The sequence below is a fragment of the Sinocyclocheilus grahami genome, unplaced genomic scaffold (genome assembly GCF_001515645.1).
Source record: "Sinocyclocheilus grahami isolate Dianchi unplaced genomic scaffold, SAMN03320097.WGS_v1.1 scaffold318.1, whole genome shotgun sequence".
NCBI classification, from domain to species: domain Eukaryota; kingdom Metazoa; phylum Chordata; class Actinopteri; order Cypriniformes; family Cyprinidae; genus Sinocyclocheilus; species Sinocyclocheilus grahami.
The window spans coordinates 772,395-792,402 of NW_015505497.1; the positions used below are offsets into that span (position 1 = coordinate 772,395).

The 20,008-nt window shown below is 37.7% G+C and overlaps 1 protein-coding gene across 1 annotated transcript in view; it reads left to right on the forward strand.

Moving 5' to 3' along the window:
* The window catches only part of LOC107602041 (versican core protein-like), a 27,964-nt gene extending 8,269 nt beyond the window's left edge, over positions 1 to 19,695 (forward strand). The window contains exons 5-14 of the mRNA XM_016294428.1: positions 1,491 to 1,815; positions 5,643 to 6,605; positions 7,948 to 10,173; positions 10,359 to 10,472; positions 10,571 to 10,684; positions 14,798 to 14,956; positions 16,373 to 16,455; positions 17,288 to 17,432; positions 17,510 to 17,692; positions 18,943 to 19,695. Coding sequence (XP_016149914.1) covers positions 1,491 to 1,815; positions 5,643 to 6,605; positions 7,948 to 10,173; positions 10,359 to 10,472; positions 10,571 to 10,684; positions 14,798 to 14,956; positions 16,373 to 16,455; positions 17,288 to 17,432; positions 17,510 to 17,692; positions 18,943 to 19,076 — 4,446 coding nt within the window. The 3' untranslated portion in view covers positions 19,077 to 19,695. The remainder of the gene's footprint in view (positions 1 to 1,490; positions 1,816 to 5,642; positions 6,606 to 7,947; positions 10,174 to 10,358; positions 10,473 to 10,570; positions 10,685 to 14,797; positions 14,957 to 16,372; positions 16,456 to 17,287; positions 17,433 to 17,509; positions 17,693 to 18,942) is intronic.
* The last annotated feature ends 313 nt before the right edge of the window (positions 19,696 to 20,008 follow it).

Genomic DNA, 20,008 nt, shown 5'->3' on the forward strand with positions numbered 1-20,008 from the left:
TGATAAGCTGAATTTCTCAGACCACATTGCTAAAACTGCCCGGTCCTGCAGATTTGCTTTATACAACATTAGGAAGATCAGGCCCTTTCTTTCAGAACATGCAACACAACTCTTGTTCTATCCAGGCTGGATTATTGCAATGCTCTCTTGGCAGGTCTCCCAGCCACTTCTATCAAACCTCTACAATTAATCCAAAATGCCGCTGCAAGATTAATCTTTAATGAGCCGGAAAGCACACGTCACACCTCTGTTCATCAGTTTGCACTGGCTACCAGTAGCTGCTCGCATTAAATTCAAGGCATTAATGTTTGCCTACAAAACCACCACTGGCTCTGCACCCATTTACCTAAATTCATTACTTTAGAATCACTTTCACTGACTTTTTCATTAACTGTTCCCTCCTGGTGGAATAACCTGCCCAAATCAATCCGAGCAGCTGAGTTCTTAACCATCTTCAAGAAATGACTAAAAACACATCGGTTCCACCTTTATTTGACCCTCTAACTCTAACACTTTCTATTCTATTTTAATTCTACTTTATCTATAATTATCTTCTTTTTTTATTTAAATTTTTTTGAAAGTCTGCTCTGAGCTGTTCAGAAATTACACTTGTTTCTATGGCAACGTATAAATTGTTGTTGCTTTTTATTGCAGTAATGAGAATTTGAAGGGAAAATGTCTCAATGTGAAAAATCTTAATGGTGCACATATATATTACATTTATTATATATTGATTTCTTTTTTAATCAATCAATCCATGTTTGGCTTTATTGGTGAGTGGTAATTTACTATATTCTCTTGAAAAAGGTATGTTTTCTTTAAAAAAAAAAAAATAAATCCTAAAAAATGATTGGGAGAATCTCATGGAAATAGTTATTAAATTATAATATAAAATTATATTTTCAAAAAGAAAAATATAACAAATTTTACTATAATGTACAAATACTTGTATTGTTTTATTTTTTAAACAATACCGTTATTTAATCACATTTTTCACTATAAAAAATACAAATATAATTTTTTCGTTACAGTAATGAGAATTTGGAAGGGAAATTTGACATGAAAACAAAAATCATAAATGTCCACAAATATTTATTTATTTATTAAATTTTTTGAAGAATTTTTAAATAAATAAATAGAAATAGATCCATGTGTGGCTTTATTGGTGATTATAGCAATCAAATTTAATTGCATCGGTAAATTACTTCTATATTGTTTTGTAAAATGTCTTGATCATGCAAATCCTAAAATTTACTGGGTCACCCTGACATTGAAAGAAAAAAAGAAATTAAGAACAAAAGAAAAATATAACAAATATTACCTATATATATGTATATATATATATATATAATTTTTTTTTAATAAATAATAAATGTATTTTTATTTTAATTTATTATTTATTTTAATAAATAATAAATGGTTATATTTAAAGTTTGTAGAAGTGCATGCTGGGATTGCCGTATTTGTTATGAATGTGCACTGGACAAAAGGTGATGTGTTATTGTGTGTGTGTGATCTCAGGTAAGGTGTTTTTCACTGCTACTGATGCTAGGATGACTCTAGCTGAAGCCAGGGAGGAGTGCGAGAGACAGGACGCAGTTTTAGCGTCTCCAGGTCACCTGCATGCAGCCTGGAGGGCCGGCTTGGACCGCTGTGACTTCAGCTGGCTGTCTGACGGCAGCGCCCGCTACCCCATCTCTCTACCCAGACAGCAGTGCGGCAGAGGACAGCTGGGTGTGAGGACTATGTACCGCTTCCTCAACCAGACCGGATTTCCCTTACCGAGCGAGAAGCTGGGCGCTTTCTGTTTCAAAGGTACAGTATGTCTTCAAGAAACACTCATGACAAAAAAACAAAAACAATTCCTTAAACCTTACTGCGTGAATCGCACAGAAATGTCACAATCCAAAGAAGAAAAGAAGAAATTATTCATTCACGTTTATTACTATAGCAAATTTGACAAAAAAAAAAAACTCATGTTGACTGATGTGATTTCATATCAGCAAGATTTTTAAAATAAGCAATTTTTCATATTTTCATAAAGAAAAGTAAACCAGTTTCAAGGTGCATTAGGCAAGAAATTTTACCAATACTTGTATTATTTTATTTAAATAGTATCATATATTAATATTATCAAATTTAAAACCCCTTTTTACAAACAACTCACATTGATCAAAGAGCTTAATAAAAATCATAAAACTTAAAAAAAAAAAATTATATATCTATATATATATAAAGAAGCATAATTAGGAGCATTCAGTATTTAGTATTACCAAAATGTTATATTACCAAAATGTATTATAAAAAAAAAAAAATCTATATATATATATATATATATATATATAGATAAAAAAAAAAAAAAAAAAATCTATATATATATATATATATATATAGATAATTATTATTATTGTTTATTTATTTTTAATAATACATTATTTTAATCATTACCCACAATAATATTTATTTATTTAATTTTCATTGCAAGGAAGGAGCATTTGGAGGAAAAATGTCCTAATTTGAAGAAAAAAAGCTACTTTTAAAACTTTTAAAGTTTTAAACTTTTCAAAACTATTACATTTTAAAATCTGGTCCTAAAAATAATACATTTATAAATAAACAAATAATCTTTTATGGAAGTATCTTTCAATTTTGAGATGAAATATACTGTAACAGACATGTTCTTTGACAAGTTTGGTGAGATTCACACAACTGCATGTGCATGTTCCTCACGATATTGTTTTGTAGATAGGGAGGCGTCTGTTTTGCTGTGATATCATAACAGCTGTGACTCTGAGCGGACCTTTCCTCTCTCTCTGCTAGCTGGGTGGAAGCAGAATAATTCGTTCTCTCCAGGGCGTCCTCAGATTTCATCTGTTAAACCTCTGTCCTACGTCTAGCTCAAATTTGTGCCTTAAAACGGCAAACTAACTGACCTGTTCTCAGGTCAATTCCGCTGCCCACAATGACTACGGCCTTTGAACCCCGTAACTGTCCTGCTGGGGGTTGTTGAAACTCTCTCTGTTCTCAGGTCAATTCCGCTGCCCACAATGACTACGGCCTTTGAACCAACTGTCCTGCTGGGGGTTGTTGAAACTCTCCGTCTGTGCAACCTCAGTCATCACTCGAGAGGGAAAATGGAAACAGGCCACACAAAAGCAGTGCTTAACGTGCATTTAATCCGATTTTACATCGGGTATCTCCTTTTCACCCCCTTCCTCCAGGGATTTTGTGGCTTTCTTGTTAGCCGCGGCTTGTTTCATGTAACCGGTCTTGAAGCACTTCTCTTAAATGGGCTTCTACCGCAAAGTACCGCAAAACAAACAAAAGCACTCTGAATAGGCCAAAAAAGAGCACGGAGGGCAAGAGCGCCCCACTATAATATATAAACAAGTGCCAGTGGGGGATGTGGCTTCCTCTTGTGCTGTTTCAAGATCACTGGGGTTTTATAAGGGAAAAAGATGCCTGATGTTTTACATCAGAGGCGCTGCATAGAAAAGAGGACACATCCCTAACGTCTAACAGCTGGCTCTTGTGTATCCACACACTGAGTCAGAGACAAAGAAGCACTGAGATACCCTTGTCATTAGCAAAAGTGGGAGGCTTTTGTCATATTGTCATAGTATTCAGGTATTTTATATTCTCTTAGCCTGTTCATGACATGTGCAGGCTTAAAGAAAGATGAAGATAGATCTACTGTTCAGAAGAAGAGACTGAAGGAAGCAAAGATGGGTGTTGGCTTTTGTCTGTCCACAACACTCTGCATAACTTTAGCATTATGCATCTGAAACGCTGCTTGTGTAAAAACAGATTTAAAAGAACATAAATTATCAAATGCAGTGAAAGAACAACAATTGGTGGTTAGTACTGAAAACAAGCGTTTTGTCACATAAGTCAGACCAAACGGTCAGTGAAATGCTTCTAAGAACATGCAATAGATAGAAATCTGGGTTTTTTTCAATAGGTTGTACATTCAACATATTGAACAGACATTGTTTAAAAGTTTGGGATTGGAACGATTTTGTAATGTTTTTGGAAAAAGTATCTTATGCTAACCAAGGCTGCATTTATTTAATTAAAAAATATATGATAAATTATTAAAAAATATTGTAAAATATTATTACAATTTCAAATTACTTTTTTCTATTGAAATATATTTTAAAATGGAATTTATTCCTGTGATGTGAATTTTCAGCATCTTTACTCCAGTTTTCAGTGTCACATGATCCTTCAGAAATCATTCTAATATGCAGATTTGCTTAAACAATTCAATCCTACTTAATTTTCTGCAGAAACCGTGAGGCATATTTTTCAGGATTCTCTGATTAGAAAGTTCCAAAGAACTGCATTTATTTAAAATAGAATCCCTTGTCACTTTTGATCTCCTTGCTGAATAGAAGAATCAATTTATTTAAAAATAAAAAATGCTGACCCAATAGTTTTGAACAGTAGTATACAGTATGTCTATCTCTCCCAGCCTCTTTTTTATTAGAAAAATTGAATATAGCATCTAACCTGGTCTTATAAGGTCTTTAAGGACCTCATGTCACATTGTGTCACAGTGCTGCTGTCATTAAAGGAAAAGTAGTCACACCACATACTAAGACATTTTGAAATCCATGTATATTTTTAAAATCAGACAAAAAATAGAGGCCTTTTCACTTGTCCTTTCAGACTTTTGGACCCCCACTCTATTCCCCTGCATGCAGCCAGATTAGTGACTGCCATACATGTCATCATGAATGGTTTTAACGTGGTTTTGTTGAAACTCTCTTGAGTCAAACCCTTGGAAGCCTGCCAACATGTCATACACACAGCAGTGTGTATATGTGTATGAACAGACAAGAGTGAACATTATAGTGTCGTTAACTTGGCCATTTCGAGTTTTTATATAGGTCCATGAAAGTGTGTCAGAGCTAGCATGCATGTAGCCAGCAGTGTTAGGGTTTGATTTATCGATTGTGAGAATGAGATGACATTGGCACTTACATTATGAAACATTCCAAGTGCACTTATTCAAGACTATTTACCTACTGGTCAGAGTCAAAATATGTGGTTAGGCAAAATGCAACCTAGCCAAAAATGTTCTGGAAAGGAAGCTAAAATTTCAAAATAAATATAAACTGTCAGGTTCTACCCTGTCATAGTGCGTCATGTTCCCTAAAATAACTTGTTACCAGCCAAAAAAAATCCCTAAATACTTAGGCGATTCTGCTGTTATTGGCATTTTGTAGAAATATCTTGACTTTGCTGCCAGCAATTGCACTTACTTGGTCAATATTAATAGACTGAGGGCTGTGTCTTATTTAGGATAAAACTGCAAAAGTATTCTACAGTGCTCACCTTAATAACACCTCATAAAAGTGACAGTTTCGTCTATCACAATTTAATGCATAGAGACATATAGGTTGACAATGTGGCACTTTCAAAATTTCTCTGTTTGTATGGGCAGTCTGACTTGTCAGTAAATTGTATAAATATGGGTCAGACAAGCTGAACAATTGAAGCCATTCACAATTGAAAACCATTATTTTGTCATTCAATCTGGTGCCACTAGGAGCACCAAAGCTACACACTTCACCTGGAAAAGTATTTACAAAATGCTTGGTCAAAATGACATTTTTTCCTTTTCTCTCTGTTCTCAGGATGGGGGCCCACAACTGTACCCCCAGCTGGACCCACAACACCTCCGGTTCTCATAGACAGCCATCTAATCTCTTCCCTTAAAGCAGTCTCTTCTATGCCAGCCCATGGTACCACAGAAGAGCCACCATCCATGTTCTCTGCAAGCATGGCTCCACGTGACAGAGGCCTTCCTGAAGCGTATCCCTCTGCTAAAGCCATTGCTGTTGTACCAACTGAAGCTGAGAGAAATTTGGATATGGAAACCACAACATTTAATGACTATGAAGACAAAGACAGCTCCTTGGTGCAAGGGGTACCCCATAGTGTAGATAACTACTTTGCTGTCCAGTTACCCTCACCTACACCTACCACACCTGAAATGCCACATTATTCAGATTCAGTCTCTTCTATGCCAGCCCATGGCACCAGAGAAGAGCCACCATCCATGTTCTCTGCAAGCATGGCTCCGCGTGACAGAGGCGCACTTGAAGCGAATCCCTCTGCTGAAGCCATTGCTGTTGTACCAACTAAAGATGAGAGAGTTTCGGATATGGAAACCACACCAGTCCCTACTACACCTGAAATGCCCCATTATTCAGATTCCTTCTTCTCTATCCAGATTCAACGTCAGCCCACCGCAGGGAACATGCATCCTGGGTTGGAAACTCCGCATGGGGGAGACAATGATGTGGAGGGTAGCAGCAGTGGTGACATGGATACTTCTGGGAGTGTGATTCCTACGTCACCTGTGTTTACTACAGACTTGCAAGGAGATCCAGACAAGCCAAAAATTGTGTACAAAGAGAATGAAACCACAGCAAACATGACTGAAGGAAGTCTTGACTTGGCTGAGTCCACTTTGCTAATCCCAGATTTAAGTAAAGTGAACTTGCACAGCCAACAGATTGATGCCAAGAAGGACGATGACTTTCCACTGGGCATCAATGTGTTCATATACAACATTACGCAGAGAAATCAATCAGGTAGGTCAGATGGAAGTTCAGACAATTTTGTCTATGCAAAATTCAAAGTATGTGCAAAACAGTTCACTTAGTATGTGCAAAAAGTTAATATAGAAGCTAATTTTACCAGAGCAAGACAGTATCCAAGTATACAATACATTGACTTCTTGAACCAGTTTTGCTTGTCCTTTCATATTTTGGTGTGGCAGTGTTTTTCTGTGATTGTTGCATGTCCAAAGCAGCATGTTGTAAATGAGTGACTTGGTTTAGGAAACACTGAGATGCAAAATGAATGTAGATCTTGGCCAAAGAGAGGCCACATTTGGCTCTGTCGAGACGCCTACTGCTGTCTTGCAAACAAAAGATTTGGACTTGGTCCTTTGATTTCATGCAATTGCTTTAATATTTGGTTCGTGCCAAATCTTTACCTCATCCAGAAGTATAGCTAAACTAGTGGTGCTGCCTATATGCATAAAGAAGAGAAGAGAAACAGATCTCCCATGCCTTCCCATGACCTTAATTGACTTCCCGTGTTGCTGGAAAGAGTGATGACTGAGGTTGATAAACATCTGTAAATAGACTGCAGCCAGTGTTCCTGTCTTTTAGGTCCTGTGGGTCGACATTAATCAGCTGACCCATTTATACTGTGTGATACTGTTAAAGGGGCACCTACTCTAGTAAATCAGGGAAAGACAGGTTTTGGTTGTGAAAAAGAGTAGCTCTCAAAGCCACAGACAAATGCCTCCCAGGTCAATTGGCAAAGCCCCTTAAAACAATCAGAGAGGTAATCACTGCAAGCTAATTGCTTTTCCTTACCTCGTCCAGTCTACAGATCATGTTACCATGTGTGGCTGCTAGTGAATCCACCAAAGAAAAAATAATATTTTGATATGTATGTTATTGAGGACATGAGGATGTAGTAAAATTTCTGGCTATATTTCACACATTTTAACGGCGTAATGTAACAGTAGCTGGAATCACTTTGTTTAATTTTGAGCTATTTAAAAAGGAAAAGGGTCTTGCAATTTTCCAGTATAGTGACTTTAGGGTCTCACAGGGACAAATCACTCAATATAATTAATAATAAGCTTTTCTCTGAATATAAGTAGGGCCATTACTTACGTAGAAACAATCAGTAATATCTTGACTGCCAAAATCATAACTGACGTGAGCGTTGTATTTGCCTCAACTGAGACTCTAGCCATTAAGTGGAATATATATGCAGTGCTAGTGTCTAAGATGTCTATAAAGTAATTTGAAAAATTGGCAACACTTTACAGTAGATTATTTTTGATAAGCGTTTGGCTTGCTCAGTATAAACTAACTCAGGTATGTGTAATGTCTTTTCATTTTTTGTTTGCAGTTGATACTAAAGCAGTTGATGCTATTCTAAAATTCCTTGGAGTACCAGGGCTTTCTACTCCACTTATAACGGCTGGTGAAAGTGAGCCACCTTTAGGCAGTGGAGACCTTATAGGTGAAACATCAGCTTCTGTTACCATCACCCCAAAAGTGAGTTTCATTAACGGAAAGCATGAGTTGACTCTGAAACCAGATGCTGACCAAACTCAGGAGGCTAGAGGAGACCAGTTTGACACTGCTATCCCACCAACAGAAAAAAACATCCCCGATGATGAGATAGAAATACTTACGGAGGATGCTGAAGGCACCATATCTTCCCCTGAAACAGACGAATCTGGCTCAACAACCAGAAGCCAAACTGAGCCTCATTTCTCAACAAAGAGCTTGGAAAGTATAACCATGACAGAGCTGCCCACATTTGCAACCAAATCTCCAAGCCAGGAAATGACCCCACAAGCCATATCATTAAGCATGCACGAAGAAGGTTCGGGGATGCGCACAACAGATGATGATGAGGAACTGACCGCCTTGGAAGGTTCTGCGGCTGACACACTTCCAACAACTAATGACCCATTTGTGGTGGCTACCGACGAGACTGAAATAGCTGAAACAGAGAAGACTACACCGGCATTTGGGGTTGACTGCAATACCAAAGGACCAATTGTTACAACTCCAGAAGCCAGTACTGTAGAAATGAAGACAACAGAGAACAGAAAAATGAAACCAGAAACAGAAGATTTTGAGGGCTCAACCTCCACTGAAGACGAGGGCTCGGGACAAGATATATATGCAACAGAGGAATCAAAACACACAACTTCATCTCCATCTCCAAGTTCCTTAACAAGTGCTCATCCAAAAGAGCCAAGGCAACCTGTTAGTTTAGTTTTGCCCAGTACACAGCCTACGATTCGGGTGGTTTCAACTTTTGAAACAGAGGCAATCTCAGAAGAAAGCACTCCTTATATTACACACACTGAGAAAGACCAAGACACAAGTACAACTAAGAGTCCTTTATTGGTGCCTGAGATTGAAAAAGATGTAAGTACGATCTTCACCATCTCTGAGGACATCAGCTCTGGTGATCAGCCAACTGAAGCATTCTCAAAACAACCTTTCTCTGCAACTACTGTTCCATCCCTTCTCATTCAACAAACTGAAGAAATGAGCGTTGGTGCATATGATGAAGCAACTAAAGTATTTGAAGGTTCTGCAGAAGACACAACACCATTGATTTTCACTAGTGTCCAAACCCAAACAAAATTCACAACCCAAAGTTCAGAAACCACCATTCTGCCCACGGATAGTCTTAGAGCAGTAATGTCTTCCTCCCAAGAAACTGTTCTAATCCAAAAAACACCTTCAGAAGAGGCAATCACCTCAGTGCAGTCATCAGGGACTTCAGGCTCCCAAGAAACTGATCTGATCCAAAAATCACCTTCAGAAGAGACAACAACCACAGTGCAGTCATCAGGGACTTCAGGCTCCCAAGAAACTGTTCTGATCCAAGAATCACCTTCAGAAGAGACAACCACCTCAGTGCAGTCATCAGAGTCTTCAGGCTCCCAAGAAACTGTTCTGATCCAAGAATCGCCTTCAGAAGAGACAACCACCTCAGTGCAGTCATCAGGGACTTCAGGCTCCCAAGAAACTAATCTAATCCAAAAATCACTTTCAGAAGAGACAACAACCTCAGTGCAGTCATCAGGGACTTCAGGCTCCCAAGAAACTGTTCTGATCCAAGAAACACCTTCAGAAGAGACAGCCACCTCAGTGCAGTCATCAGGGACTTCAGGCTCTCAAGAAAGGGATCTAATCCAAAAATCACCTTCAGAAGAGACAATCACCTCAGTGCAATCATCAGAGACTTCAGAAGAGATAACACAAGAAATATCACTTTCTACATTTGGATTCTCAACGGAGAAGCCTCTCACCTCATTTACCCAAGTTTCCAGTTATCCCACCACCAGTGTTGCTACAGACTTATATGTGAAAGAGCCAGTTCAGGTCTTGGATAGGGCAACTACTTCTGCTACAGAAGATGTTTTCACCACCCCCAAAGCCACAACTACTGTGGCATTTGAAGAGAATGTTGTAGATTATGAAGATGTGGCGGGTCCCTCAATTGTTGAAGGACAACCACCATCCAGGGAAGAGTTCACCACAAGAAAACCAGAAGTCTGGAGAGATTCCAGCTACACTGTTGAGAGCCATATGGAGGATTTGCAAGGTACATTTCCACATAATATTTTTGTAACTCACATTGTATATTGCTTATCTTGTGTAGTGCTGTAATGGTAATTTCGATAGTTCCTTTCTTGAGGTTTACAAAATAATTGAATTACTCTGCGTTGTAGTCCACTTATCCATAATGGACTTGTCCATCCACTAATAGATGTTACTTTGTTATTTTAGGTCTCACACTTTGCTCTGTCAGTGTGTGTGAAAATGGTGGAACTTGCTATTCTAATGGAAAAGGAAACAAGTGTTTCTGCATGCCTGGATACAGTGGGGAACATTGTGAAAATGGTTTGAAGCCTTTAATATTTGCAGATTTATTCACTTTTGATTAACACGTTTAGAGTTTCTAAGTAAAGTAAGACATTTTCATATTGTAATTCCTCCAGACGTTGACGAATGCCAGTCAAACCCTTGTCGCAATGGAGGAACATGCATTGATGGGTTAAACTCTTTCAGTTGTGTCTGTCTGCCCAGCTATTCAGGACCCCTCTGTGAGCAAGGTATGAATTCAACACTAACATGATGCTATACAGTTGTTTTAATTGGGCTTATATATTAAATTCTTGAAGGAATGTTTTTTTTGGGCAACTAATTGTGGACTGTTGCATGATAGCAAGTTGCTAAGTGATTTTATCTCGTCACTTTCATGCTAACGCATAATGCCTATTGTATCTTCTGGTTTATTTTTTAAATGTTGCAATGATTGCATATTTTAAACATTTATCTGCATGATTGCCTGATAGGTTTCCATTGTAAGTGGAAGAAAATATAACTCTTAAATTACTGTTAGGAGCTGTTGGATGAAATATGTTATGATTTAGGGTGCTAGTTTCTAAAAAGTGAGCTATGGCTGTTTAATAAATCCACTGAAGCAAATTGTATACATTATAGCGGTCAGTCCAAACAGTTAGAATGGGCAAACCAAACCACAAAGTTCACCACATCTGGCAGGCTTCATCCTCCAGAGGGTGTGCGGTATGGTGTCCATAGGAATGAAAGCACATTTGTGCCAACAATAGGGTTCAGAGAAAAGGTCATGGAGTCAGCGACAGTACTGCCTCTTCCCTTACACCCACCACACGTCTCACAAATGCAATTCGATGAGCCGTTGCAGAGCCAGCTGACTTACTTGGCATGGTCCCAGGAACATTAGTGTGATTATGTAAATGATGAGTACATTTTCCTTTAGTCGCCTCGTCATACTTATCCAGGCATGACTTGAGTAGGTCCCACATTTAGGTTGTGACTTTTAGAAGACTTTGGAAACTAATTAAAGCCAGCTTGAAATGACGTTTGCAAAACACTGAACTTCTGTAATGTGTGCTTGCTAAGGCAATAGCAATAGACCGGCTTAGATCTACATCTAAGTTGCATTGAAAATTCTGTCATTGATTACTCACTCTCATGTCGTTACAAACCCGCAAGACCTTTATTCATCTTCAGAACACAAATTTAGATATTTTTGATGAAATCTGAGAGCTTTCTGACCCTCCATAGAGAGCAATGTAACTGAAATGTTCCCAGACCCAGAAACATTGAACATTGTTAAAATGATCCATGTGACATGTTCATGTATATTTTTGGTTATTTGTACACATAAAAGTATTTTTGTAGCGTCATAAAAATTACAGTTGAACCACTGATGTCTCATGGACTATTTTCACAATGTTCTTAGTATGTTTCTGGGTCTGAGAACATTTCTGTTACATTACTGTCTATAGAGGGTGAGAAAGCTCTCGAATTTCATCAAAAATATCTTAATTTGTGTTCTGGAGATGAATAAAGGTCTTACAGGTTTAGAATGACATGGAGGTGAGTAATCAATGACAGAATTTTCATTTTTGGGAGAACTATCCCTTTAATAGTAATATTTTTTTTCTCTTTAAGACTGGTCTAAACTTTTTTTTTAAAAGACAGTTACATAAGAGGCAGATTGGTATAATTTAAATCCCAACAATAAGACTGATTACCATTTGGTTAACTGCTAGATGTTCAGACTAGTGGTTCTTGAGAGACAGTCTTAACATGGTGGCTATTTTTATGCAACTGGAATATCTTAAAGACATGGGAGTGGATCTAATAAGTAACCACTTAGAATACCCTAGCAACCACCTAAAATTCCAAAGCAACCTCAAAGCAATGTGCTTAAACACCACTGAGAAGACTTTAGCAATCATATAGCAACTGAACTGTGTACAATAAGACCAAGGACATAATTTTCGGTCATTTTAGGTTGGTTTGTTGGATATCATGATCTAACAATAAACTATTTTTAACAGCATTTAATAATCAAGCATGATGTTAATGTATACAAACGGATTTATTAGTATACTGTACGCAGACGTTAAGCTTAAAGGATGCTTTAAAAGTTTTTTTCGTTGTTCTTTTGTGTTAGCTATTGATTTACAGAAGCATTAGTTATGTTACCTTATTGCAATATGATACCAGGTCTTCATATTGTCTTTCAACTATTACATGAGGCTTGAAGGGGGAACAAAGTAGGTGCCAAATCTGCTGTCACTCTGATAATTTAGTCTGGTGATTGGCTTGCCATTGTTATATGTAGGCTTTGATATGCATGAAATGGAAATAAAATGTATAATGTGAGGGTTCAAATCACATTTGCATACAGTGAGAGTCTTCTTGGCATTCAGGTTGAGCCTTGTTTCACAGTTAGTTTTCATTACCCATCAAAATGCTCAGTGAAGCACTTCAAATATGAGAACATCCCTTTTGGATGGTCTGTTGTGGTTTTAACTATGACAAACATCTCGTAAAAAACAAAACTCTGAATCTCTTTTCACATGGCTGTGGACAGTCTTTGAGGATGATGAAGTCAAGCCATTCTCCTCTGATGACGTGAAGCAGCGCTGGGATTGATTCTGACAAGGGTTTCTTGGCCCTTCTTTGCTGTTCCCTCACTTGTGAAGGTGAAGCCCCTTAGGACTCTGGGAAGGCGACTGTGATTGGCACATGGGTCTTTACTGTGAAAGAAGCTGGAATCAATTAATGCATCACAATTTGTCCACGAGGCTCGTGGAGACCCCTCCAAGTCACACTGGGGACAAACCACAGTATAGAAACTCCCAAACACCTGACTCCATCTCACGTAGGACTTTCCCTGCTATGAAAATAATCAGTTGACTTATGAATGAGAGCCACGTTTTCACTTTGAAGAGAGCTATTAACCTTCTCAGGACTTGACATTTACGCGCACTCGCACAGGCTTGACGGTCTTGTTGGGCGTTGGTCCCCCAATGGATTGGTTCCAGCTTCATACAAAATATTGCTGCCATTAATCAGCAGAGCTAATCTTCTCCATGCATAAACATCACCTCTGAGGACATCTGTTTTCTCAGGCTTTTTAGCCAAAGATCAGGGGAAATCGTAAAAAGTTGAACTCTCGCTTTTCACGTAATGTAAAAAATAACCTTATTTCACATTTAATACAGTTGTGTTTAATCAGTGAAGCTGAATTTGGACCTTTGGTGACAGTTGAAAATGTTTCATCCGAAGCTGCTGCATTAAACCTTGCGATAGTGTGATGCATACAGTATTTTAGCCAAACAGCATGAGACAGAACTTTGGGAAACCAGAACCTTGTCGATTTATGATTTATTTCTGACAAAGAGCCAAAGTTGCATGTGACCGCCAGTTTCTAGACACTGACTAGTGGTTAAAGTAGTTTTCCTGATGTGATCTATTGTTACTTCTAGGTCTCGCAAAATAAGTAGGCAATTTAAAAACCACCAAAGTCATGGATATGTTGTTAATATTTGCTCTGACCATAATTTCACTACCCCTTTTTTTTTATTTATTTTTTTACAAAATTGTGCTATGCATCATGACACATTACACTTGGTCAATTCAGTTAAAATATTTGTTGTGATTTAACATGGCTTTAAAAAAACATGCAACTTAAGACAACTGAAATCGGAGGAACAATTTACATTCTCAAGTAGATTATAATAGATTTTCAGTGGCGCTTGCTAATGCACGTGCACTATGCTACGAAAGCAGTTCAGATAATCTACTGGACATTCAGGGCAAAGGACGAAGCGAGCACATAATAGTACGTAATCAGTTAAAGAAAACAGCACTATGGGTCGTGTGTCTGAGATGATTTACTTGGCCTCATTTACTGGTGTTTTCTTTCCAGCCTCATTAGATGTCATTGTTTGCATTTAGCTTTCACACTGAGCGCTGCGGTCATTGGGGGTTTCAGTCCAAGCAAAATGTTGATGATCCTCATTGTATAGCATAGAAGAAAAAGTGCTTTGCACTAGGTTAACCCAGTTAATGGCCGAACTCAAAACAGACACGGTCTGTGTGTCTATTCTGCACCATAACCGATTCTACTTGATCTGAAAGACAGGCTTGTTTATGGTTAATGCTGAAGAAAATGGGTACAGATTCAATCATGAGACGTCTTTTCTTTGATAAACTATGGGCACTGTGATACTGCCTGTAGCTGTATCATGATGAATTACAAAAGCATCTGCCATTTGAATTTGGATGCACTGATATGGCTAACATTATGGATGCTATCCAAAGTTTTGCCTGCTTTCCTCATTTGTAGGCTTCTCATGTTTCAATGTCATTCAAACTTTCAGATACGGAGGTTTGTGACTTTGGCTGGAACAAGTTTCAGAGCCACTGCTATAAGTACTTCACACACCGCCGGACATGGGAAGCAGCGGAAAGAGAGTGTCGTCTGCAGGGCGGTCACCTCACCAGCGTCCTCTCCCATGAAGAGCAGCTCTTTGTTAATCGTGAGTTTATGATTTTATAGAGTTTATGAATGGTATTGGCAAAGCAGACATCAGTCATTTTATTGCTCACTCTTGATAGGGCCTGGACAAACCATTAACTCTTTTACTTTGTAACTCTTTAAGTATTGTATAGAGTGCTGTAGATGACGTATTTTTGCAGGCCAAACCAGAAAAACTCTCAGACACCAACAAACGTTTTTAATTGTTCAGCATGATAATCTTCAGAATTGAATGCAACGTTTATGAATTCTAAAGCCTAAATGCAATTGGTAGAAGTACAAAGCTAAACGTAGGCTATAAACGAACTACAACATGTTTGCATGACATTTTCCCTGACAATCTGAGTTAGAACAGTTTGCAAAAGCATGATTCTAAACGCAATGAGGCTATAAAAGCAACTAGTTAAGCATGATGATGTTTTATGTCCCGACAACCTCTGTCCTTTTAGACACTTGTTAGCAACTGCCATTTTGAAGACAGGTAAAAGCTGTAAAAAGGGGTATTACTGATGTATTTTTGTCCTAGAATAAAACACGAAAATATTCTGAGCTTGTGTTCCCCACAGACCTTATTTAAGACATTTAGCCAAAAACAAATTCAAAAAAGTCAATTGACGTGCTAAAATGCTAACTTGCCAGGGTTTGGCCATTTGTAGCACTTTATAGCAATGCCCTAAAAACTACAAAAACCTTTTGGAATCTGTATAGCAATGCTTTTGGTAAATGCCCACAGCAGTGCGTGGTGTTGAGTTTTGCACAGGCACATTTCCATCAAATGTAAAAAAATCTAGTTTCAAGTGAGGCAAAAAAACAGATACTCAGGACTAACTGAATTCTAGCACTGACTAAACAAAGCATAATTCATAATAAAAGTGCTGTTGACTCTAAACTAAACAGCTCCTCGAGGCACAGAAACGATTTGTTCTACATTTGTTTGTGTCATGTGATGTGTGGTTTGGTTTAACTGATTTCCTGCTATTTCTACTTTGGCCAGGTAGTCTATTTAAAGATGTCAAAGAAGTTTGCAAAGGTCCTCAAACTAAAAAGATGAATGAATTTTTTCCATTTCTCTGGGCACATCCACTAGCTTAAAGATGTTATTTTTCTGTGTTATAAAATGCTTTCTCTTTCCCAGTTTAATATGCAGAGACAAATACAAGTAGATTGATTGTCCCGAAGAGTATAAACACTGTGGTGCTATCAAAACATTCCTCTGTTTGTTTGAGTTTCCCGACCAGTCTGACACAGCAGTTTGAGTTTGGAGTGGGAACACACTCCAAACAACACCAATAAGCAGATACAAATAGTAGAAATTAGTCAAACACACAACTTGTCCACTTCATACCAAGTCATATGATAGTTTGTGTGGACTAGTTTGGCAGAGATATATACTGAAATCTGTGTAATTGTCTTGTAGGTTTGGGACATGACTATCAGTGGATCGGACTGAATGATAAAATGTTTGACAATGATTTCCGCTGGACTGATGGACACCCTATGGTAAGATGGGATTCATTATTTTGATCCTAAAATGTCTGTTTATTAGATGAACATCTGTGTTCCAGGTGACCATGAATTCAGATATTAAGATTCAGATATGAGTCATTCTTGGCATGTTGTTTTTTTTCCGGCCTGAATAAATGAGGTTGTTTGATCCTAAAATTAGTGCAAAGCAATTGTGCACACAGTTATTAAAATCACAGTATAAAAAGGTGTTCCATAAATCATAAGCTTAGATGAAGATAATGCTAATGGAAAAGTTCTCACTTTAGCATTTTATCATTCTGTGTGGTATCAACTTTATTTATTTGCTTTTTAAAATTGATTTATTATTTAATTTCTGATCATTTATTTATTCATTTAGCTGTTTTATTCATCGTTTATTTATTTTTTTATTTGAGTGATTTTATTCTTGCATTTTTATGTATGCATGTGTTTATTTGTTTCCTAAAATAGCATAAATCATAATGCAAAACTGCTAATTTTGCAAACATTCCATTTTTGCAAAAACATTCAATTGATTTTGATGATCTTGCGTCATCATGTATATTTGATATTTATTTGATTTGTTGTATGCCTTTCTACATATGAAATGGGTTTGAGTGTTTGTGTTCAACCCATGCAAATTGCATGCAGCAGTACATTTTATTAGAATAACGTAGCATCCCTTTCCCCTCATTTTATCAAGGTAAGTCCCATGTAACCCTGTCAGATGTGTATAGAGCACGGTCTATTTTGATTCTTCCATGTGATCTTTGCGCCCTCATGTGGGCACATGCAGTGGTGCAAGAGCAGTTAGAATAACCCCCCCCCCCTTGTACTTTTGCACTAGCAATTTGAGAACTGGAGAGCAGGTCAGCCGGACAGCTTCTTCTCCACAGGCGAGGACTGTGTTGTGATGATCTGGCATGCGAGCGGCCAGTGGAACGACGTGCCGTGCAATTACCACCTGACCTTCACCTGCAAGAAGGGCACAGGTGAGACCTCCTCTTCCCCCTCATCTAATCTATAGTTTCAGCTCACTGTCTTTGACCTTCTTTTGCCTCTGTCTCAGTGTCCTGTGGTCAGCCTCCTGTCATAAAGGATGCCCAAATCTATGGCAGCATGAAGGCGCGCTATGAGATCAACTCGCTGGTCAGGTACCACTGCAAGGACGGCTTCATCCAAAGACACGTTCCCACTATCAGATGCCAAGAAGACGGCCACTGGGACAAGCCCAAAATCACATGCTTGAATCGTAAGTCGCTGGTTCTGAATAAATAGATGTTTAGTGAAATCCAGTCATGAAATGCTCTAGTGTTATTTTAGTATTATTTATAATAACATTTTATATAAAACATTTTGAATTAGTCTTTATTTATATATTTTGATTTTGTTATGCTTTTGTCATTTAAAAAAAAATTTTTTTTATATATCTATACATTTATTTGTATATCAGTTATTTATTTCAGTTAGTTAATGTCAAGTCAAGACATATTGAAATAGATTTTTATTTTAAGTTCCACTTTAAGGATTAGTCCACTTCCAGAATAAAAATTCCCTGATAATTTACCTAAACCCATGTCCTCCAAGATGTTCATGTCTTTCTTTCTTCAGTCGAAATAAATTTTTCTCCATATAGTGGACTTCAATGGCAGTCAGCGGGTTGAAGATCCGAATTGCAGTTTCAGTCCAGCTTCAAAGGGCTCTACACAATCCCAGCCGAGGAGCAAAACGATTGGTCATTTTCAAAAAAAATAAAAAATTTTTAATTGATATACTTTCTAGACACAAATGCTCATTTTACACTAGCTCAACCTCACACATTACATAGTCACATTGGAAAGATCATGCGTGACATTGGCAGAAGTACCGGCCCAGTGTTTACGAAGCAAATGTGCAAAAAAAGTCAAACGCCCTTTATAAAAAAAAAGATAAAACAACAATGTCGGACATTGTAGTTTTTCAACCTACCTTACCTTTTTGAACCGAGGTACACAGACGAAGAACTAACCATGCGTGTCTTGTCCAATGTGATTTTGTAGTGCATGAAGTTGCGCGTACACATTGCAGAGCTAGTGCAAGATGAGCATTTGTGGTTAAAAAGTATACCATTTTTATTTTATTTTTTTAAATGAGCAATCATCTCGATAGATAAGACCCTTATTCCTCAGCTGGGATCGTGTAGAGCCCTTTGAAGCTGCATTAAAATGGCCATTTGAACCTTCAACCCATTGACCACCATTGAAGTCCACTATATGGAGAAAAATCCTGGAATGTTTTCCTCAAAAAACTTTAATTTATTTGTGACTGAAGAAAGAAAGACATGAACATCTGGGATGACATAGGGGGTGAGTAAATTATCTGGAAATTTTTATTCTGGAAGTGAACTAATCCTTTAAGAAAGAATGTCATGTGGTTTTGGAAGTGAGGACGAGGAAATAATGACAGAATTGTTGGGTAAACTATCATTTTGAATTAACGTCTCTTTTTCCTTTTATTCTGCAGCATCTACCTACCAGAAGATGTATGCACACAAATATCAAAACAATAACTATTACAACAACAGTAAGAGACGCTATAGCGAGTCGACGCAGTACCGTCATGTCTGGTCAAAAACAGCAGATGATTCCAGACACTGATCTCCATCCAGAGCTACAGATGCTTCACATCTACAGAGAAAGTCTAAAGGGGCGAAGCCAAACCATGTGCCTGATGAATGTTTTCGAGACGAGAAGTGAATTACCCTGAGGGACTGCAAAAAAACACCAACACCCACCCACTGAGAGTGTACTTTGACTATGCAACAGTCAACATTGCATATGTAATAATGTCTTCATGTTTTGACATGGGGAGGGGGGTTTCTTATTGAAATGTATATAGTAGACATAATGAACAAGTAAAAACAGCTGTGATTGGGTGACTGTTATTTTGTTTAATTCATCCGTAACTTTTGCTTACGGAGAACTGGATTTCCTGTTCTCTCTGGCACAATAAGAGCGCACTATGGTACGAGCAGAGTATAAACAGAACAATTACAGTACGCAAGAGTAAAAGAACAATAGGCATTATATTGTTTCACACTGTGGTGAGGGGGGTTCAAAAGAGATATCACGGGGCTGGAGGACAAACAATGCTGAAAGGACTGCAAATCATGACTGGAAAACAAATCTTCAACATCGTCTTCCCCGGCAGCATCCTCACTGGTTGTGAGGATTACTCAGATAACATCAAACCATTGTACACTCTCATAATCATATTCTCATATGGCATCAAAATATATGTTTCCGGTGTTTGTTTTTTAATATGTGGGTTTGTAATATAACCATTTTTACTTTTTTATATATATATATGAATGTCATGATAAAATATGAAAATATGAATACTGTATGTGTGGTTGAATGAACTAGCATTTTTGTCAAACGTTATTACAAATGTTACATGAAGCCATAGAAGTTTAATTTATTGCTGAAGATACATATAACGATGAAAGAACTGTGAGATTTTGAATAATAAAGCGCTATTAGAATATTATGAACAGGTTTAAACCGTGTGTGTTCTTGTTTGATTGCAT